General features: G+C 37.0%; 1 protein-coding gene across 7 annotated transcripts in view; it reads right to left on the reverse strand.

Annotated features, from left to right (window-relative positions):
- The window catches only part of TFG (trafficking from ER to golgi regulator), a 37,834-nt gene that overhangs the window by 13,518 nt on the left and 525 nt on the right, over window positions 1-23,791 (reverse strand). For 6 of the 7 annotated variants that reach the window (XM_050782074.1, XM_050782069.1, XM_050782073.1 and 3 more), the window contains exons 2-5: window positions 19,059-19,285; window positions 14,587-14,670; window positions 6,674-6,820; window positions 3,026-3,190 (exon numbers count right to left, since the gene is read on the reverse strand). In XM_050782074.1, the coding sequence (XP_050638031.1) occupies window positions 3,026-3,190; window positions 6,674-6,820; window positions 14,587-14,670; window positions 19,059-19,242 (580 nt within the window). In that variant the 5' untranslated portion in view covers window positions 19,243-19,285. Of the gene's footprint in view, window positions 1-3,025; window positions 3,191-6,673; window positions 6,821-14,586; window positions 14,671-19,058; window positions 19,286-23,384; window positions 23,738-23,791 lie in introns of those variants that run through there. The other variant, XM_050782070.1, reaches the window with a different exon arrangement.

The raw sequence follows: 23,791 nt of genomic DNA on the forward strand, positions 1-23,791 counted from the left end.
AATGAATGGAGAGAATATACTACAGTTCCAATGCTGTGACAGTCAAAAAAGAGATTCTGAGGACAATGTAAATATGTCTTATTCCTTTAAATTCTTTCTGCTTTAGCAATGCAGAAGAGTGGTTAAAAGCATAGGCTTTGGAGCTAGACTACCTAGGTTCAAATCCTAGTGCTGTCACTCACTAGCTGTGTAACTCTGGAGATGTTACATAATCTCTTTCTGTGCCTCAGTTTCCTCATCTGTACAAAGGATATACTAATTCCTGTTTCATAAGATTATTGTGAGGATTATCAGTTAACAAGAGCTTATGGCATGGGCTTATAAAAGGAATTATACAGCAAAAGCTTATAAAAGTGACTACTACTCAGAAAGTTCCATATAAGTACTTGCTATTATCAGCAGACTAATTTCTCTAAGGGCAAACCTCTATCTTCTGCTCTGATGTATCCCCAGAACTTACCACAGTATTAGGCACAGTTGACAGCTGACAGTCCAAGTATTAACAAGAACCTAAACTAGGATATAATAGTGGTAATGCAAGAGACTGATGATTGCCAGAATAAAATCGATGATGGTTTCTATCTACCACCATTTTACTTAAATTTATATCTATGTAGATAAATACATTTACACATTCTTCCTATTAGCCTAAATATATATGTATTTGTTACTTTGGCTCCTCTTTCCTCCCTTATATGTAATTTATGACAGTTAATGTTCATTCCATCTTTGTAATATTTTATCCCTCGTTCCCATGGCCACATTCATTATTGTAATAAGCCATATTTTTACCACATCACACCTGAAGAACTACAAAAGTATCCTGGCCATGTGTACAGTTTTTCCGACTATAATTCAACACACAAAGCTGTGAGAAAAATGGTCTTCAAATAATGTGAATCATGTTAATATTATTCTACCTGGAATACAGTACATTTAAATCAAAATTTAAAAGTCTGACCTCATCAGATTTTCACACAATTTTATTTAGTGAGTAATTCCATGAAAGTCTCTAAGAAATACAAAATGAATACACCGTATACATTTCCAACTACTGATAAAGGCAAAGTAAATCCATCAGATAAACTCTCCCCCAGGTAACAACTAAAAACATGAACGAAAGAAACTATTTGAAATAACTGAAAGTCAATCAGAAACCAGAGTTTACCCCAATAAAACTAGAATGGATAAGAATTAAAAGCGCTGACCTCTGCAGCTCCAATGGCAGAAAACCACAGTGTTAACCACCTCATGGCTGGACAAGCAGCTGAAGATTTAGGAGGAAAATCCCTGAAGTGAGGGTGCCACTGAAAGGGTAAGACCCAAAATCTAGGTATATATACTCCGCCCAAATCCACAGCTGACTGTAGGGCTGGGAGAGCGGAGGAGGAGATCTCAAGAAGGCTCAGAGAAAAAGCAGCACCTGGAGCAAGCTGAAAGGACTGAGCACAGGTATCAGCTGCTATACACCATAGGGAGAAAGAAGGAGTAGTTCTGAGTATGTGAAAGTTATCAAAACCAAAATGAAGTCATTAATGTTAAAAAATATAAAAAACTCTGATATGGCCATGAAGAGAGGATTCTTAGAAAAACTATCACAAAAGAGTTCAAAAACCACAAGCCTACACAAAGGCCATCACAACTTTGCAAAAATAAATAAATCAATACTTCTGTGACTGTGAGGACATCTGCCCAGAAACTGCCTGTCCAACCTCAGACTGGCATCACTCTTGCTAATGATCTTCGTAGCCAACAATAATTATTTCAAAACAATTACGTATTCTCATTTTTCCTTTAAAAATTTTGTCTGACTTTACCTCACTGAATATGCACACAGTTTACTATGGCATGCATATTTTCAATGTAATGCTCTATTCCCAAATACCTTTTTCTTTTAGAGAGCCCTTTTCTGTTTGTTATTTATATTGATAAAGTCCACACAAATGAACTCCCTGCCAGATCCTCAAAAGAATATAAAGAATCCCAAGTCACTACAACATATTAACCAGAATGTCTAGTTTTCGACCAAACACTATTAGACAGGCAAAGAAACAGAAAAATGTGACCCTACGGGAGTTGGGGAGTGTGTGTGGGGGAGAGGAACCCGGTCAACAGAAACTGACTCCAAATGGGTCCAAGTGTTAGATGTTGCAGATAAACATTTTAAAGCAGCTATTCTAAATATTTTTAAAGAACCAAACATAAATACATTCAAACAATTAAAGGAAAATGTAGTCTTAATGAATGTCAAATAATCTCAACAGAAAAACAGAAACTATAAAAACTCAATGGAAATTCTAGAACTGAAAGCACAATTAAATAATTCACTAGAAAGGTTCAACAGCATATTAGAAATCACAGTGACCCTGAAGAGTTCAACAGAAATCACCCAATCTGAAGAACAGAGAGAAGACTGAAGAAAAATGAACCTTAACGACCCATGAGACAGTATCAAGCTCTCTAATGTGTTATTAGAATCCGAAAAGAGAAAAAGAAGCGGGAAAAAATAATGAAGAAATTATAACCAAAAGTTAAAAAGAATAAAACAATATAGGTACTGCTTTAAGGTTAAAAATTTGCTTATATACAAATCCACTCTATACTCAAGCAATTTAACCAGAAAATCTACATATAATTTTCAATTTCTCTAAGAGAAAAGACAAATCAAATATAATTCGAATACTGCAACTAATCAAATTATAAAATAGTTCAGATTTTTGCAAACTTTCTAAATTTTACTTTCAAAAATTTACTTGAACCCAACAGTGGTTATTCTTTAAGGGGGAGGGTGCTACTGTTGGGGAGAGGACATAAGAAAGTTTTCTGAGTATTGGAAATAATCTACATCTTAATCTAGTTAGTCTTTTACATAAGTGTACAAATATGTAAAAATTTGTTAAACAGAACACTTAAGACTTGTGCACTTCACCATATCCAAGTTATTCTTCAATTAAAGAAAGAACGAAAGGAAAGAAAGGAAAGATGAAGGAAAGGAAGGGTATAAAGGAGTTGGAAACTAACTTACCTGAAACCTGATCATCTGTTAAGCCAAACGCTGACATAACATTTTTATTGATTTCATCTTGGTTTTTTAAAGGATCAAAGGCAGACATACTTGCTGCCATAACCTGAGTAGACTGTTTTCCAGAAGAATCAGAAGCAGGCTTTTCTTCCCTACCATCCACAGTATCTGCAAGAAGAGAGGAATAAACAAAAACGTGTTTCCTTTTTATCTATACTCGGTAAGGCCTAAACGTACAAGATAGGGAAATAACGTATGTGTACAACGATAGTCTGGAATATTAAGTATGTCTGAATATAAGATTATAAATCATTTTACTTTCTTTATACTTTTTTGTATTTTTACTTCTAGTACCAGGGAGGAGAGGGCAAAAAGAAACAGAAGATTAACAACAGCTTTTCCAAAAAAGTTATTTACCTCCTTTCATAAGAAATATTAGATGAAAAAAATACAAGCTCCTGGATAAAGAGAAACATTTTACTGTTTTGGTTTTTTTTTGGAGCCCAATGACCTATATCCTAGTATCAGATACCCACTGGGCACTCTGGAAATAACAATTATAGGAACTAAGGCTTTATTTTATAAAAAGAAACTTAAATAAAGTTATAATCTCAAATTTAACATTTCATTTTTACTGTCTAGTGGTCCACTACTAAATTACATGGAAATCAAGCCAACCATAATTAATTCATAATCTTCCATAAATAGCACATTAAAAACATTTTTGAATTTGCTACCTTCTATTTTAATATGTATTACTTATTAAAATACTTACTCAAATGCTTACAGATAAAATGATGTATATGGGATCTGCATCAAAATAATACAGGAGGGGAGCCGGGTGCGATAGCTCATGTCTGTAATCTCGGTGGGAGGCCAAGGTGGGTAGATCACTTGAGGCCAGGAGCTCGAGACCAGCCTAGCAAAACCCCATCTCTACCAAAAATACAAAAATTAGCCAGGCACAGTGATGCATGCCTGTAATCCCAGCTACTCAGGAGGCTGAGTCACAAGAATCACTTGAACCCAGGAGGAGAAGTTTGTAGTGAGCTGAGATCGTACCACTGCACTCCAGTCTGGGTAACAGGAGTGGTGAAAGTGTGTGTACCATAATTATATGATACCATAAGTTGGTACTGTTGAAATTGTATGTGGGTTTATGGGATTCATTATAATGTCTACTTTCGTATATACTTAAACTTTTCTATAATAAAATGTTTAAAACAACAACAAAAAAAAAACAAAATGTTAAATATTATAAGCAGGTTAAATTTAAAATCATGCTTTTCTTCTAAGGATACTAAGATATTCCACAGGCATTTATACTACTGTCTTTCGAAAGAAAGAGTTCAAGAATAACCTACATTTTACAAATAGGAATCCAAGTCCAAGATACAAAAGACATCAAAACAAACAAACAAAACACTCGAACAAGTAAACAAAAGGAATGTTGTTAATCATTTACTCAATTAAGGAACAATGATTATCACTTTTGTTACCAAGTAAGTAAATGAATATCTGTTCTTAGATCACCCCGGTAATCAATACAAAATGTATCTTCTGAAAAAAACTAAGTGCTAAAGGAATATAAATACCCACAGCACACACTGGCTGGCAGCTCATTCATTCCTAACATACCATTCCAGGCTACCCTAATATTTTCTAAGTTTTTGGAAAAGGAAAACCCCTAGAACTATTCCTTTAAAACACGTCTACCAGTTATCTACCTTCCCTACCAAGTTCCTTCCTCTAATCCCAAGAGCATACCACGTCACTCTTACCAATTGTTTCCCCTCACATCTCACTACCTATGCCTCTTTTCACTTATCACAAACTATAACGATCAGGAAACACACTATATGTCCTACTACTTGCTCCATTAGCTGCTGGAGATACTGCCAACAGGTCAATCTTCTATCTAAGGTAGTTTACACACCATTTGCCTCTTGGAGGAAAACAAGCATCCAAGAACCACTGTAATAGAGAGCTGAAGACCACAGGCAGCCATGTTTCTTGGTGAGGGTAATCCACAGGTTCTGAATAGCACTGATAGCTGATTGGCAATTTCATTTTGTGGACTAGATTTCAGTTTCTGATGTAGGGCGCTTTTTTTTGTTTTTGTTTTTTAAAATTAGAACTATCTCTAAAAATAAAATGCAGATTGTATTATTCTTATATCATCTTATCATCAGATACGTCAGACAGGACACAATAACTAGAAGATGGCCATACAAGAAAACAACACATGGCATGACTTCCAAGATGCAGAGAAGAAACCAATTTTAACATCTTTTACGTTAACATAGGTAAAAAGCTAACAATAATATGTATAAAAATACAGAAACAAAGAATGAAGTATAAACAGTAGCTAGAAATAGGTGAGGAAAAAGTTTCACCTAAACCAACAAATTCATAAATCCATTCCTGAGAGCAGAATGTGGGCCACTGTAGCTAATTTCTGAACAGTACTGGCTATACTGGTTAAATTCTCATCTACATTTCTTAATATTTTGCAGATGGTTAAATCCCCTGAAATTATATGCAAATGTTGTGTCAGCATCTATGAATTCTTCTAGAAAAATTGTCCCATTATGTTCTGAAATAGAAGTGGAACTAGAAATCACCAATCACCAAATATTTATTAACTATCTATCATTAACATAATTCCACATGATTATTAGAAGACAGGAAGAGAGTAATGATGGAAAATACGTCTTTATTTAAACTGTAACTAAAATAAACACAGAAAACAAAAACTCCCAAATTATTTAATGGCCAAAAACAGAATACATGCCATTTATCCACAAAAATTATCTTGTGTTAAGCCCTTTACATGCAGTCATCCAGACCAGACTTTTTTTTAATTACTATTTCACAATATGGACAGTTCTAAACATATGAAAATTATAAGCAAACAAGTTGTAAAAAATAATGAGTTTTCTTTAAATGCAACATCTAAGAATCTTAAAAGAAGAAAGTAGTTTTTTAACTCTACTTTCAAGTCATAACACATACTTAAATTTCAGTCCACATTTTAAAATACATTTGGTCCCAAAATTATGTCAGTTCCAAATGTCGATACTTCTTGCTTTATCTTAACACAAATAGTACATGTCATCTATAAAATGGGGGAAAAAAAGTTTTTCTTTAAATATTATTAAAAATTGTGTTTCAACTTTACAATGTACCATTTTTAATGAATATTACTAATCTAAGTGATTTTTAGTTGAAACTACTTCCAACACTACGTAATATTCATGAAATGATTTTCAATTCCCAAGGTTCATTACTTACCTATTATACTAAAAAGGGTTCATGTGTCAAGAGGATTTGAAAACTGACCTGTGTAATAAATCCAAAAGTCTAAGACTAGTTGTGAATGAATCACCCAGAAAACACTTTAAAAATGGGATTTCCAGTTCCTAAACTCCAGTAGGTCTATGATGAGATCCAGGAATTGGTATAATGAAACCTCCTAGTAATCTTGATGAACAGCAAGGTTTAGGAACACAGACATAAATACTAGTAGAGAGGCAGAGGAACAAGAGTGACACTGGGGGTGCCATCCTTCTCCTACTTAAAAAGAGTTTTTACAAACCTCCAAAAAGACGTAAGAACAATAAATCAGAATACAATGGATTCAGGGTTTACCATTTTCAGGAATATTGGTGGAAGGTCCAGGTTCTCCAGGTGGTTCCAAGCTATCCAATAAACGATTCACTTTATTTCGAAGTTCTATCAGTTCTCGACGGAGATATTTCACCTGACTTGATTCAAGGGGTCTTGGTTGGCCATTAACTGAAATAAAAACATTTATTTGCTTAAAATTAGAAGTTCATGAATAAGTATACTAATAATATGCAACAAGGAAAAATAAATACAATTCCTTTAAAAAAAACAAAAACAAGATATCGATGTCATGGAGTAACTTTTTTTAAAAAAAGGAATTCTCTATGGCTAATAACTTATTTTGGGAAAAAAGTCAAATGATTTGATGCCAGACCAAATGATTTTCAGTTGACTGAAAAAAATGAATTCCTTCATTCAGCAACAAACACTGTCAACACTCAGGTTATTTTTAAAAAGAAAAGAAAAAAAAGTGACACAAGGCTCTGATTGCAAACCCCAAGACAGGAGTTCGAAAATTAAACTAAAATGCTTTATGCATTGCCAGTATACATACACACAAACTCCTGAAGCACCTAATTAGAAAAGGCCATCTATGTGAAAATAAAAGTTCAGGGCAATTCTTTGTTAAATATGTTTCGAAATCAAACCACCAACTATAAGCTTTTAGAAGAAAACTCACCAGTAATTCACATACTCCCTGCATAGCTATGAAGTTCAATACAATCTCCTACCTACATCAATTAATTATTGGTTTTCACTTGGTATTACTGTTTTTTTCTCCCATATTAGAGGAGAAAAATAGCTCCTAGCAGCCAGAAACTGGTCTGGTATAGTAAGATAGGCCTTAGTGTTGCTAGAGGCTGGCCTGGCACTCACAGGTAGGCTGTGGCGTTCTCCTGTTGAACATAAATATTTCAAAGAACACCAACATCACAGAAGACTATCATCTGTGATAGATCAACAGTCCATAACCATGTCAAAATTCAGACAAAAACAAGAACGCTGACCACACCAGAAAAATGACCAAACAACCTTTTATCCTTGCTAATATGAGTGACTGCTACTGCTTTACCAACTACAGCTTTAGCCTCAAGAACCTTGCACTTACATGCCTAGTATGGCCTATAATCTGTTATTATCTACTTAGTGGGTTTAAGAGCACTAAGCTCCAAATTATATTCAATTAAAAGTTTAAATTAACTAAGTTTAAATTAATTAATATTAGTTGTCAGCTTGATTAGATTGAGGAACGCCAAATGATTGGTAAAGTACTGTTTCCAGGTGTGTCTGTGAGGGTGTTTGTTACCAGAGGAGATTGACATTTGAATCAGTGAACCAGGAGAGGAAGACCCATCTTTAGTGTTGGTGGGCACCACCCGATCAGCTGCCAGCGCAGCTATGACAAAACAGGCAGAAGAAGTTTGCTTGTTGGGTCTTTAGCTTGCTCTCCTTCCTATGCCAGATGCTTGCTTCCACTCCTCCTGCCCTTAGACATCAGACTCCAGGACAAGAGACTCCAGTTTTGGCCTCTGGACTCTAGGGCTTGTATTAGCAGCTTCTCAGGGGACTCTCAGGCCTTTGGCAACAGACAAAGGCTGCACTATCAGCTTCCCTGGTTTTCAAGCTTTTGGACTTGGACTGAGTCACTGAGCCACTATCAGCATCAGCTTCTCTCTTTCCCCAGCTTGCAGATGGCCTATCATGGGACTTCACCTTGTAATCACCTTGCAATTCTCCCTAAAAAAACTCCCATGTATCTTATTGGTTCCATCCCTCTGGAGAACCCTAGTACACATAATAATGTATCTTCATTAGTGTGAATATAATTGGAAGACTTTAATGAACCATTTCAAGCACACAACAAAATACTTACTAAACACCCATCTTTGTTAAAGCTTTATATATATTTTTTTCAAGAAAGAGTCTTGCTCTGTCACCCAGGCTGTAGTGCAGTGGCCTGATCCCAGCTCACTGCAACCTCTGCCTTCTGGGTTCAGCAATTCTGCCTCAGCCTCCCAAGTAGCTGGGACTATAGGCGTGCACCACTACGCCCAGCTAATTTTTTTTTTTTTTTTTTTTTTTTTTGGTAGAGACAGTGTTTCGCCATGTTGGCCAGGCTGGTCCGGCCTCCCAAAGTGATGGGATTATAGGCATGAGACACCACGCCTGGCCAAACCTTAATATTTTTTTCATCTTTGCTCCTAACCACTAAGAAATGAAACAGCATAGACATAATTAAATCTCCCAGAGTACCTTTCCTTAAAACCCATTCCCCTACTCGATTTTAAATAATTTTATGTTTCGTCCAAAACAATCTAGACTGTTAGGTTTATTCCAACTATGTTTCGTTGTATATAATTGGTATGTTAGTTACATTTATAATCCTTTTATATTAGGCACACAGCAGTTGTTCTATGTAATAAATGCCCCCATATGAGGTAAAATAATTCCCTTTTGACCAGGCGTGGTGGCTCACGCCTGTAATTCCTGCACTTTGGGAGGCCGAGGTGGGTGGATCACGAGGTCAGGAGATCAAGACCATCCTGGCTAACATGGTGAAACCCCGTCTCTACTAATAATACAAAAAAAAAATTAGCCAGGCGTGGTGGCGGGCGCCTGTAGTCCCAGCGACTCTGGAGGCTGAGGCAGAATGGCGTGAACTCGGGAGGCGGAGCTTGCAGTGAGCTGAGATCGAGCCACTGCACTCCAGCCTGGGCGACAGTGAGAGGCTCCATCTCAAAAAAAAGAATTCCCTTCTATTCATAGTTTGCTATGACTTTTCAACATGATTGAGATATAAATGGCTTTTCTTTATCTAGAGATGATTCAGTTTTTCTCCTTTAATCTGTTATATAGAAAGTAGTATGTGATTTTCTAATTTAAAGCAATCTTAGACTCCTTAGGTGAGCAATTTTGACAATGGTGTGTTTTAATATTCACTGATGAGTTTGATTTGTAAATATTACTTAATATTTTCTATCTATGATCATAAGTGACACTGGTCTTCATTTTCCCTGGCTTGTTTTCATGTTAATGTTATATTAATCCCACAAAATGAATTAGTGCATATTCCCTCTTTGCCTATGCTCTTGAATAGTTTGTATAATTTAGAATCATCTGTTCCTTAAGTATTTGGTATAATAGTTGGTCCAATTTCTTTAATGTTAATTGGGGCAATCAAATTTTCTTTTCTTGAAAGAGTACATTAAATTTCCCTAAGAAATTGTCCATGTCACCTGAGTTTTCAAATTTAAATAAAGGAATTCATGGTATATATAATATAAATTTTTAAAGTTTCTACTATAAACCTTTCATTTCTAACATTGCTTATCCGTACCTTGTTTCTCCTTAACTAATCCTCATAAAGGTTTGCCAACGGCATCTTTTCAAAATTGTTGATCCTAACAATTCCGATTTCTAGTTCACATCTCTTCTTTATTATTTCCTTCCAAGTTATTTGAGCTTTGTCCTTCTGTAACTGTTTGAATACCTTGCTCAAAACTTTCCAATCCGGTTTACTAATATAAGTATCTAAGGCTGTAAGTACTACTCTAAGTACAGCTTTAGCATTCTCTAAAAACTTGGTTACACGGAAGTCATTACCTACTTATTTCTAATTCCCATTATTATTTCTTCTTTGACTTATTTAAAACTGTATTTGTCTCCAAAAGTAGGGAAATTTGGGTTACATATTCTGTCCAATGTTCTCTAAAAAGGCCAGAGAATAGGACCTTTAAAATATCTATTCTCTGTTATATCTTGGAATTTTCTGGAAGACTTGATTTACAGTCAACTTCTATAATGCACTATGAGTACTCAAAAACAAACAAACAAACAAAAAAATGTATTTCTCCCTAACTGCTAGATGTAGAAGACCAAGGCTGTTTGAGCCTGCTTGATTTATCAGCTCTTCCATAATTGTACATTTATTGATTTATCTTTGTTCTGTCAATTTTTCTTAGGGGAAAACATCTAAAGCTAACATGCATAAGTGTTCAGATTGTTATACAGTCACAGTGAATTATTCTTTTTATCATCATAGAGTGACTATTACTACTCAAGTTTTTATACAAGTCTATTCTGTCAATAACCAGCTTTCTTTTTTTTTTTTTTTTTTTTTTTTTTTTTTGAGACGGAGTCTCACGCTGTTGCCCAGGCTGGAGTGCAGTGGCGCGATCTCGGCTCACTGCAAGCTCCGCCTCCCGGGTTCCCGCCATTCTCCTGCCTCAGCCTCCTGAGTAGCTGGGACTACAGGCGCCCGCCACCGCGCCCGGCTAATTTTTTGTATTTTTAGTAGAGACGGGGTTTCACTGTGGTCTCGATCTCCTGACCTTGTGATCCGCCCGCCTCGGCCTCCCAAAGTGCTGGGATTACAGGCTTGAGCCACCGCGCCCGGCAATAACCAGCTTTCTTTGCATTTGTCTAGTCTCTTTTTCTAGCCCTTTACTTTCAAGCTTTGCATAATAATATTTTATGTCTCTTGGAAGTAGCATGGAACTGGATTTTTTTTTAAACTCCATTAAGAGATTATTTTAACTGATATATGTAGTCAATTCCTGTGTACTGTGATTAGTATTTTGCTCTTTCTATTAAGCTTTCTATTTCTTTTATTCTGCCACCACTTTCTACTGAACTGAACAGGTACCCTTTTGTTTTCTTTTTTTCTCCTTTCCTGACAATGTCTAATTTTTCAATAATAACTCTTACATGTATATCATGCATACTTGCACATTTGTAGTATGCAATTTAAAAAATCTAAAGTTAATTACAATCTTCCTCCCAAATAAGTCCTTAAAATATTTGTATTCCTATCATCCCTTCCTTTCTTACATATTATTGCCCAGTATTCTTGTCCCAAATTGTTTTTATTCCCTAAAACTATCAATTTTTTGTAACAATCAATGCTCATTAAAACATACACATTAATTTCATTGGTGCTTCCCAATCCCCTGACAGCCCAAGATTTAAGAGTTAAGCTTCCTTGACTTTTCCTGTATCAAGGGAAAAGCTTTTCTAAAATACTGCTTTTGAAAGCTTACCCTACTGAGGGCCTAGGATCAAGCAACAGTTTATCTGCTCACATTGCTTCTTGCATCTTTCACCACCTTCTGAACTAAATTTCCTTCTTGATGAAGACCACTGTTAAAAATTACTTTAACAAGGGTCTGTGAGTGGTAAATTCTCAGTCTGTCAAAGTATTTTTACTTCTCCTCATTCATGAAATTTAGTGGAGTACAGGATGCTACTTTTCTAGTTATTTTTCTTAACTGTTTGCAACTGTGATACTACTGTATTTTAGCTTCTATTACTACTACGAAGAAGTCTACCAACAGTCTAATTGTTTCATATGTGATCAGTCTTATTCTCTCTGGCTTTTAAGGTAATCTCTCTGTCTTAGACATTTTCCAGTTTCATGACAATATGTCCAGTGGGGATGTGCCCTTTCTTATCCCTGCTCAAGGCTCCCTGTGCCTTCTGAATCTGAGGGTTTATATCTTTTATATAATTCTGAAAATTTCTTTAGTCATTACCTCAACATATTTCCACTCTCCCATTCTCTCCTTCTTGAAACTCTGAATGGAAATATTCTGGATGTTCTCATTTTCACCTTCTCTTTGCCTGTGTTTTTGTGCTTTACTCTGTAATTTATTTGGATTTCCTTTGCAGTTCACTAATTCTCTTTTTAGCTATGACTAATGTGTTTAACCTATCCACTTAAGTGTTTAATTTCAATGATTATATTTCTCATTTCCAAGTTACTTTAAGTTCTTTTTAAAATCTGTTTATTCTTTCTCCATAGCACAATAGCACCTTGTTCTTACATTCTCGTTTTTTTGTTTTTTATTTCCTGAGATGGTGTCTCACTCTGTCACCCAGGCTGGAGTGCAGTGGCGCGATCTCGGCTCACTGCAATCTCCGCCTCCTAGGTTCAAGCAATTCTCCTGCCTCAGCCTCTCAAGTAGCTGGGACTACAGGCGCCCACCACCACAGCTGGCTAATTTTTTGTATTTCGGTAGAGACGGGGTTTCACCGTGTTGCCCAGGCCAGTCGCGAACTCCTGCGCTCAGGCAATCCGTCTGCCTTGGCCTCCCAAAGTGCTGGGATTACAGACATGAGTCACCATGCCTGGCCACTTTTATATTCTTATTCCTTCTTTTATGTCTTAAATAACTTTTAATTTTGTAGACTATCACATATTTTAACAAAAGTTCTTGAAAATCTAATCCTACTATTAGTTGTGTCCAGTGGTTCTTGCTTACATGACAGTTTCGTGTGTCTTACAGTTTTGTCTGTGAGAAACCTATGTGACCTGGATTGAGAACACACCCCTCAAGAGAGATTTTGGCCTTTCTTCTGAGACTTTTCTAAAATGGTAACATCTGGGTTTCGGAGTTACCAAACTACACGGATAGTTTAAATTTAAACCCAACTCACTTGAGGACCACAATTACGAATCCTCAAGGGACACTTCCCAAGCCCCTGATGGGCCAAAGTATAAGAGTCAAGCTTCCTTGACTTTTCCTGTATCAAGGCAGACTTTTCTAAAATATTGTTTTTGAAAGCATGGCCTACTGAGGGACTAGGACCAAGGGCCTACACCATGTAGACGCCAGATGGCAATTCCTTAAATTATGGAGGCTAAAATCTCTACTATCACCACCAAGAACACCCCAGGTTTCAGCTTTTGGTACATCAGGCTTTAGTTCCATCTATTTTTTGTTCCCTGGATATTTCCCTTACTTTTCTGGGCAAGGTGAATTACAGAATTCAAAAAATACATTTGTAAGTTTGTCTAGCAGATCCTGTTTAAAGTAAGGGTCTTCAGATTATCTAATCTGCTTTATGCCTAGTCAATAGTTAAGTATTTTATATTCAATACTGTAAAAAGATACCTTTATTTTAAATAATTTTAAACAGTTTCTGTTATTTAACATTTAAATTCTGATTATTCATATTCATCCTTCCTAGATGGAGATGAAATAGATACAAATTAAATCAGTAGACCATGATTGTATTTCATACTGAACTTTAAGATTCATGCAACAAAATTTAAAAAAATGAAATGCTAAACAAAACCGGAAAAAGTGTACACATTTTATTTTTCACATAATCACACTAACGTTTAACTCTGTAATCTTTTCTATCTTGTCCCTTAAAGTTCTACCTTGCATATCTATCAAGATCCAAAAGAAAAAATCTAAAAGATTAAAATTAGTCTTGCACTGGTTTTTATCAGAACTATTTTTAATCTTTAAGTACTCCTTGGGAAATACTGTCTAAAGCAAGGGTCCCCAACCCAGTGCTGCTCTGTGGCCTGTTAGGAACCAAACCGGGCCGGGCTGCACAGTAGGAGGTAAGTGGTGGGCTCTGCCTCCTGTCAGTTCAGCAGTGGCATTAGATTCACATACGAGTGTGAACCCTATTGCAAACTGCACATGCGAAGCGGAAGAGTTTCATCCCGAAACCTTCTCCCGCTGACCTCCCCACACCCCGTCCATAGAAATGTCTTACACAAAACCAGTTTCCAGTGCAAAAAGGTTGGAGACTACTGGTTTCAAGTATCAGACTTACATGTTAAGCCCTGAGAATAAGTAACAACATACTGTAATGTGAGAGAAGATAATTACAATTCAAAAACTCTAATACAGCTAAATTAAAACTATAATACTGTACCAGGGATAACTAAGTTATACCTGATTTCAAAAAAATAACATACTTAACACTCTGCTTTTACTGAATTAAACTTCCATCATTTACTTAAAACATACATAGCCATAAGCTTCAAGTAACCTAAAATAACTACCTGGACATAAATAAATGTAATAATATTTGAATCAGTTATTGCTTACCTGAGTCTTTAAAAGGAAAAAAGCCAAACATCTTTAAAATACAATGAATAAAATAGTAAATTTATTAGAAAGTTTACTACTCACCAAATAATGTCAGTTTCAGTATCCTACTACACTGAATTGCAAAGGAAAGGTCAGAACTATCAAAAATTGTTATAAGATCTCCATCTGGAATTTAAAAAAAAGTTTCAGATTTGTATAAGCAGTAAACTAGTAAAAATTAAAAATCCAAAATGTAGATTGTAGAACATAGTTGAACTCTCCCATAAAACCCTTAAACTTTAAAGGTTTGTCTAGCAAAAACGCATTTGTTCAAAAACACACTAAATCAGTTTTGCTTATCACTCTTACGGCAAGGTATTTACACATATCCACATGAAAAAATATAGCTAAAGTTAACGCATTAAGTGCCTTAATATCTACTAGTCACTAGGAGGAGATTCATAGACAGCAATATCATAAATTGTTGGTTTAGACTGAAATCTTTTCATTCCAAAAAATTTACGTATTTTACCAAGAAATAAAAAAGTTTCCCAAAGTTCAAATCTTAATCATAGGTACAGTAAAACACTACTGTTGCAAAACTGCTTTAATGAATGGATAGTAAATTCTTTCAGGTCACTGACCATTTTGATTCTAAGATGAAAACAATCAACTCTTCCTAGAAAAATATTTATATATTCAAAACAATGCATATTTATGACCATGAAGTCCCCCAGATCTCAGGGATAAAGAATGCTATAATTAGCATACCAACTGTATGTGTCAAAAGCTTTCAAAGGGCTAAGGGAAAAATATGTTCTCTAAAGAAAGCAAGAATAAAAAAGCAGCCAGAGACAAGGAGTTCATCAGGGACCTCTGCAGGGTGTCTTCACAAACAGTTGGGTGGGGAGGAGTTCTGTCCTGGGGAGGCCACAAGACTACTTCTGGGATGCTCTGCTGCACCTATTTTTAACACAAATTAGGTGGATTTATTTTGGACAAAGATGACAAAACTGAGAATTTTATAACTGTTTTTAGCTCCTTATAGCCAGACCCACTTCCCGTAACATACCTGTTTAATGTTCAACTTTCATAAACACATTTTTAAAAGAAAATAAAGTATGTATGTAAAAAAAGAAAACTTCCTGTTAGTTTTTTTCTTTTCTGAATCCTACAACAGAAACAGAGTTATCTCTGATGGCAGGAACTTCACCTAAGCCATCCCTCCACTCTACTAACAGAATCTAAGGGAGACAAATCAAAACAATCAATAACTTTTTGGCCAAGTGTGGTGGCTCACACCTGTAATCCCAGCAGTTTGGGAGGCTGAGGTGGGCAGATCACCTGCGGTCAGGAGTTCAAGACCAGCCTGGCCAACATGGAGAAACCCCATCTCTACTAAAATTACTAAAATCAGCCCAGTGTGGTGGCGTGTGCCTGTAATTCCAGCTACTTGGGAGGCCAAGGCAGGAGAATCACTTGAACCTGGGAGGTGGAGGTTGCAGTGAGCCAAGATCACACCACTGTACTCCAGCCTGAGCGACAGAGCAAGACTTTGTCTCAAAAAAAGAAAAAAAAAAATCATGAAATACAAAGTTGTAACTAAATGTGGAAGACAAATTACAACTCAAGCTAAGGGTCCACTAACTGTGACCAAGGGGCAAAATCCCTGTGTTATTACAGGTCTGTGAATGAAAAATGGTTTTTACATTGCAAAAAAAGATAAGACAGAGGCCTTATGTGACCCACAAAGCTACAATAGTTATTATCTCTGATCTATTAAAGTTTGCTGACCTTAGACCTAAACAAAAACAAGGTAGTTAAGAGAAAGCCAATCAATGAGGTCAGTTTGAGATAAATGCAAAGGATCTTCAAGTGAAAAAAGGCAGTTAAAGGCCAGGCACACTGACTCATGCCTGTCATCTCAGCACTCTGGCAGGCAAGGCAGGAGGATCGCTTGAGCCCAGGAGTTCAGGACCAGCCTGGGCAACACAGTGAGAGCTCCATTTTGATAAACATGAAGAAGCGGTGTGCAGTGGCACATGCCTGCAGTCCCACCTACATGGGAGGCTGAGCTGCAAGGACTGCTTGAGCCCAGCAGTTCAAGGCTTCAACGAGCCATGATCACACCATTGCACTTCAGCTTAGGAGACAGAGCAAGACACTGTCTCAAGGCCAAAAAAATAAAAAATAAATAAAAATAAAAAATTTTAAAAAGAGTTAAGGAAGTACTAGCCAGAGCAATTATGCAAGAGAAAAAAATAAAGGGTATCCAAATTGGAAAGGAAGAAGTCAAACTTTCCCTGTTTGTAGATGACATAATCTTATATACACAAAAACCTAAAAACTCTACCAAAACCCTTAGAACCAATAAATGAATTCAATAAAGTTGTCGGAAACAAAATAAATATACAAAAATAAGTAGTGTTTCTATACAAATACAAAAAATAAAAATAAAAAATGCAATCCCATTAACCATAGCTACAAAAATTTTTAAATATCGAGGAAGAAGTTTAACGAAGATGAAAAACCTCTACAAAAAAAACACTGATGAAAGAAACTGAAGAGCTGACATATGTAATGACATCCCATGCTTATAGATTAGAAGAATATCATTAAAATGACAAAACTACTCAAAGCAATTTACAGATTCAATTCAATCCCTATCAAACCACCAATAAAAATATTCACAAAAATTTAAAAACAAATCATAAAACTTGTACAGAACTACATAAAACCCCAGACAGTCAAAGCAATACTAAGCAAAGAACAAAGCTGAAGGTGTCACACTTACTGACCTCAAAATACACTACAAAGCTGTAGTAAGCACGGACTGGCATAAAAATGGACCCACAGAACAACAGAACTGACATAAAAACAGACCCATTGACCAAGAGAACACATAGATCAACGGAACACATAGAACAACGAAACAGAATAGAGAACCTGGAAATTAATCCATGTTATCTATGGTCAACTGACTTCCGACAAAACCACCAAGACCACTCATTAGGAAAAGGATAACCTCTTTAATAGGTCGGGAAAAGATTTCAAGAATAAGACCTCAAAAGTGCAGTCAATAAAAGCAAAAATAAATACGATTATCTCAAACTGGAAAGCTTTTCTGCACAGCAAAGGAAACAAGAGAGTGAAAAGAGAACTTACAGAATAGGAGGAAATACAACTACACATCTGACAGAGGATGAATATTCAGAATATACAAGGAACTCAAACATCTCAACAGCTAAAAAACAATCCAATTTTAAAATTGGCAAATGATCTGAACAGGTATTTCTCAAAAAAAGACATAGAAATGGTCAATAAATATATGAAAAAATGCTCAACATCACAAATCATTAGGGAAATGCACACATATCAGGAAAATGAAGACCACAATGAGGTTCACCCCAGTTAGGATGGTTATTATCAAAAAGACAAATAACAAATGCTGGCAAGAACGAAGAGAAAAGGGAACTCATATATTATTGGTAGGAATGTAAACAGTACAGCCACTATGGAGAACAGTATGAAGGTTCCTCAAAAAACTATAAATATAACTATTTATAGATGTATTTATAGTTTTTTATAGTTTTATGGAAAAACCTATTTCCATAAAAAGAATTTTGTCAACAAATGTGTCTGGGAACACTGCATACTACAAACTTCTGAAAACGTATATAAACGTATTATAATCTGAAAACTTCTAAAGAAACACTTTTGTCTTTGCTTAAACCAGCTTTCCCATACTTAGTTGACCATGAAAGCCTTTTTCATTCCATGCATACTAAAACTTTTCATTTTGGGAAATAAGAATAGAAAAAAAAATTTTTTTCAGGCTAAAAGAAACCAGAATTATATGGACAAAAGGAGAAAACAATGCTTGTAAAAATGTATGTGAAAATGTTCTAACACTTAAAATTCCCTTCTAATAAACCACTTAGCAATTTTTTTTTTTTTTGAGACAGAGTCTTGCTCCATCACCCAGGCTGGAGTGCAGTTGAGCGATCTCAGCTCAATGCAAGCTCCGCCTCCCGGGTTCAAATAATTCTCTGCCTCAGCCACCCAAGTAGTTGGGATTACAGGTGCATGCCACCACGCCCGGCTAATTTTTGGCATTTTTAGTAGAGACAGGGTTTCACCATGTTGGCCATGCTGATCTCGAACTCCTGACCTCAAATGATCCACCTACCTCAGTTTCCCAAAGTGCTGGGATTACAGCATGAGCCACTGTGCTCGGCCCCACTTAGCTATTTTTAACTGATAAGAGAATTATAGTAACTATATGAACATCACATTCAATACAAGAAAGGGCTCAACCACCATGAAGGAGAGGACGGGAAAGAGTCCAATAAAAATGGGCAAAATAACACATACAATACTTAAGACTTTAAGGTCAGGCATGGCAGTTCATGCCTATAATCCCAGCACTTTGGGGAGGCCGAGGCAGGATTGCTTGAGCCCAGGAGTTTGAGGTGACACTCCAGCCTGGGCAACAGAGGCTCTGTCTCTTTAAAAAAAAAAAAAAAAAAAAAAAAAAAAAGGACTTTAAAAAATAGCTTTAAAAACACTCTTACCTTCATCTTTATACTTTATTGTTACTTCATCATTACTCAGAAGTTTTCCTCTGAAAACTCGTTGCATCATTAGCACTAATTCATCATAAGTAATATCTTCATTATGAATAGGAATTCGCCGAATATCCTCCCCAAGTTGAGCTTTGATGATTAGCTTCCCGCTCAGATCCAACTGTCCGTTCATGGTGGACTCCAGGATGTTCTATATATACAACTCTAGAGAAAGACTGATAAAAATGGTTTTGATAACTAAACAACAAAACATATCTTAAAAGTTGAGAGCAATGCTACTATTAGATGCTAAGAAACTCCGGCCTCCAAAAGATTCATTATCCCCATGTTACAATATTTATGTTAAAATGGTCTGGAGGCAACATTATTTTACTTTAGGGATAATAAAATAAGCTTTTATGTCTACTATAATTTTTTCTCATATTTAACTGTTCATCTGACATTACCATTTAGATTTTTCTTACTGTATCTAAAAATAAATTCCTGATCTCCCATCTAAAACTGCCTCTCCTATAGGCCTCTTTATCCTACTTCTTTGAGTTGTATAAGACAAAAAAACCTTGGCTGATCTCTTTCACTCAAACCTTACATCCAAACTGCCAACAAAATATGGTTGCCACTACCTTTAAAACAACTTTGGGGTCCAACCATTTCAGCACCTTCACTGCTATCAACTTGACTCAAGCCACCATCATCGCTTGCCTAAACGACTAGAAAAGACTCCTAACCAGTCTGCCTGCTTTTTACCTTTGCCCACTTTTAATCTAGTCTCACCATCACAGTTAACGCTGTTAAGTAAAACCTAGCATCATTCTGTTCAAAACCTTCCAATGCATTCTCATCTCAAAAAGCAAGACCTATAAAATCATCTGGCCTCTGGTCCCTGGCCAAGTATTTAACTTCATTTCCTACCTCTGTTCTTCACTCACCCCTGCTATACCCATACTTCACGTTTTCCCTTTGTCTTAAAACTTTCTGATACCCCTCATCTGATTCAGATTCCTTATCAATTGTGAACTGAGAGAGGTTTTTCCTAACCATCTAATTTAAAATGGCTCCCCTGTCATTATCTTCTTATCCTGCTTTATTTTTCTTCAAAGTACTTAACACTACCAGACATCAAAAATTTGTAACTTTTTATTGTCTTTTCCACTTGATGGCAGGAAGTAAACTATTATGTTTTCTGTATTCCCAGAGCCTACAACAGTGCCTGGCAGACAACAGTCATCCTATAGCTGTTAAATAAAGGGAAAAATAACTACTGGCTTTAAAACTCTATTATCCTATAAACTGTAAATGCTAACTCTGAAGACAGAGTTATGTGTGAATACTCAAATAGAGCCTCAAGTTTTTCTAAGAAAGATCTCATGAGTATGTCTTTAATTTCCTCTCTACGTGGGGGAACTGAAGGAGAAAGGACAAATTAGTAACACCCATCTGAACTGTTTAAAGACTGTCCACTACTGTGCTGCATACTCCCTAACTCTCCCACCTGGGTGGGTGTGTATGAATGGACTGTATACTTTATTAAATAAGACAGTGTCAAACAACTAGCCACTAAACACTAATTCGTTACAGAATTTTCCCTTAGGTTTTATTTTAATCTTTGATTTTATTCAGTATGACTATCCTGTAATGACTGTATTTTTATTTATTTATTTATTTTGAGATGGAGTCTCACTCTGTCACCAGATTGGAGTGCAGTGGCACACTATTAGCTCACTGCAGCTTCCGCCTCCTGGGCTGAAGGGATTCTCGTGTCTCAGCCTCCTGAGTGGCTGGGACTACAGGCATGTGCCACCACGCCCAGCTAATTTTTGTTTTTTTCAGTAGAGATGGGGTTGCACCATGTTGGTCAGGCTGCTCTCGAACTCTTGACCTCAAGAGATCCACACACCTTGGCCTCCCAAAGTGCTGGGATTACAGGCGTTAGCCACCAAGTCCAGCCATGACTGTGTAATTTTAAATTCAAAATAATGTTGAAGGTCTCTAGCAAGTTAAATAGTTGCTAGATAATAAGGGAGGATATACTTATCAAATAATGGGTTAATATCTCTTCTTCTCAAGGCCAAGATGTTCCTGAATGTTATCTATAAACGCTGAAAATTTCCTAAGCATCAACTCCTTCCTCCTCCTGCCCCAAGAAAATGATCTGAGACATTTAAAGGTGTCCAAAAACTCCTACTGGCCACATTCTAGTTTCAACTTCCCGCCTTACTACTAGCAGCTTTCTGCTTCCTCTTCTTAAATCTGTTATTTCATTAACACCACACTTCTCTGCAATTATTGTTTATTCTTTCGGGGTATGTGAAAGCACTCACCTACTCCCCCAGCATATCAACCCTTCAAGTACTTGAAAAAAGTTTCCATGAATCCTATTATATGAATATTATATATTAATGCCCTACTATTCTTCATATAAATACCCTTCGTCCTTTCACCTAACTAGTCCTTAAATTAGTATCTCTAGACCCCTCACCATGCTCTGAACAGATATTTTATTAATAAATCTTCAATGAAATGGGTCATTAAAACTAAATATAACACTTTAAGGTCAATGCAGAATAGAGTGAACTGCATTCCACTCTAGAGATGCCATGCTTATCTTAACGCAAAGTAAGAATACAGTTAGTTTTTTATCTGCCAGTTCTTACAATGGACTTCTTATGAAGACAGTGATTAACAGAAATCTCCATACAACCAACTCTTCGCCTTCTGCAATGCCTTCTGCATTCAGGAATTACTTCTAAATACCTACTATGTGCCAAGCTCTAAAGTATAATTATTTCACCAAGATGGTAAATATTCCATCTTGTTTGCTTTGCAGCCTAAGAGTAATAAAGATCTTTCAAAAAATCAATGTATTTGTTACCTTCTCCTTTCTACAAGAAGTGTAAACCAGGAATAATGTAAAAGGACCCAGTGCTTAGCTTCAGTAAGCTGGTATTATCTATTCCCAGCAGCACCTGGAAAAGTGCCTGACATATAGTATTTAAAGACTTTAAATTTTTTGAAGTATGGGAGAAGAAAGCTGTCATATAGATCAGTTTTTACATCCGATCCTCACACTATACCTTCTTTATGGAGCTAGAAGTGACTTCCGTCAGACACATGCCTAATTAAGAAAAAATTCCAGCTTTGAATATAATTGATGGTATGTCCTTCTGACTGGTGTACGGGTTTGTTGCCCAATTTCAATGGATTTAAAATTTGAAGGCTGGGTGCGGTGGCTCACACCTGTAATCCCAGCACTTTGGGAGGCCGAGGCGGGCGGATCACAAGGTCAGGAGTTCAAGACCAGACGATCAACATGGTGAAACTCCGTCTCTACTAAAAATACAAAAATTAGCCAGGCGTGGTGGTGCGCGCCTGTAATTCCAGATACTCAGGAGGCTGAGGAAGGAGAATCGCTCAAAACCGGGAGGCGGAGGTTGCAGTGAGCCGGGGGAATCACGCCACTGCACACCAACCTGAGACTCTGTCTCAAAAAAAAAAAAAAAAATTGAGTCAGGTATACTTTCTATCTTCCATGTGTTTGCATGCAAATTCACTTTTTGTGTTTCCCACTGACTGTAAATATCTTGTGGCCAGGAACCAGTGCTTCTTTCCTAAAGCTGTTGTTAGCTCGTGCAGTCATCTCCCCAGAGTAAACACAAAAGTATCTCAAAAGTAAGTGTGCAACAAAAGTTTCCTCTCAAGGGGAAATCCCATCCCAACATTACTTCATATACAGAATTCTGGTACTCGTTTTCTCTTCCAAAGTAGAGACTGGTATTAACAACTAGCTCCTAGAACTGCCAGTAGGAGCCCTACAACAAGCTCTTCTCCCATCTTGTCCCTGCCCCGGCCCCTCTGAAGTCCAGAAATGTCTCGGCCTCTAACTTGTATAATATAACCCTCCAACAGGAACGCTTTTCTCAGCACTGGGAATAATCTGACATGCTCAAGGTCATATAAAAAGCCTTCCTCCTGAACCAGGATCTAGGTTCAGTGGCCATACTTCTGGTTCTGCCATCTGTAAGGGTAAGACCCTGCTCAATTTCAGAGGCTGTGGCTTAGGCACCTCCTGAGGGGAGCAGTTTCCTTCAAGAAATACTAAGTCAAGTCAACCTGTAATTATTCTAAACAAGGCAACAGGCCTCAAACCCTGCCTCAGAGGCAGTGTAGCAAGACGGTCAAGATTCCCACTACCAGCGATGTGATCTTAAGTCCTCGAAGGCTCACTTTCAACACATTCGAAATGAAAATAACAATATCTGAATTTGGAGGCATCCTTGTGATGATTAAATGAGACACTGCATCTCAAATACTTACTTTAGTGTCCAGCAAAGCAAACTCTTAAAATTAGCTAGAATCATCACTATAAAACCAGGTTGGGCCTCCAGCTGGCGCTTAAGCGTTGACTTAGCCAAGGAACCAGGCTCCAATTCAGTGACCCCAATCAACTTATTCCCGTAGGCGCCACTCCGCACCCTTCCGAGCGCCTTCGGGTACTGGGCGCCGGCCAACCCAGACCTCCCAAAGGCCCTCTCCTCTCAATCCAAAACCTTTGAGGCAGGCTGCACCAAGGAATTAACTGGCCCACTCGCCTCCCGGAGCCCCCGAGGCGCGCCTCCTGGCCAGCGCGGCCAGGGGTTGCCTCTCTGCCCTCCCCCTCCGCGACCTCCTTTCCCTTCCCCCTATGCAAAGCCCCGCCCTTCCTGCCTCCGGCTCCGTCCTCC

Source organism: Macaca thibetana, chromosome 2, assembly GCF_024542745.1.
Source record: "Macaca thibetana thibetana isolate TM-01 chromosome 2, ASM2454274v1, whole genome shotgun sequence".
Classification (NCBI taxonomy): domain Eukaryota; kingdom Metazoa; phylum Chordata; class Mammalia; order Primates; family Cercopithecidae; genus Macaca; species Macaca thibetana.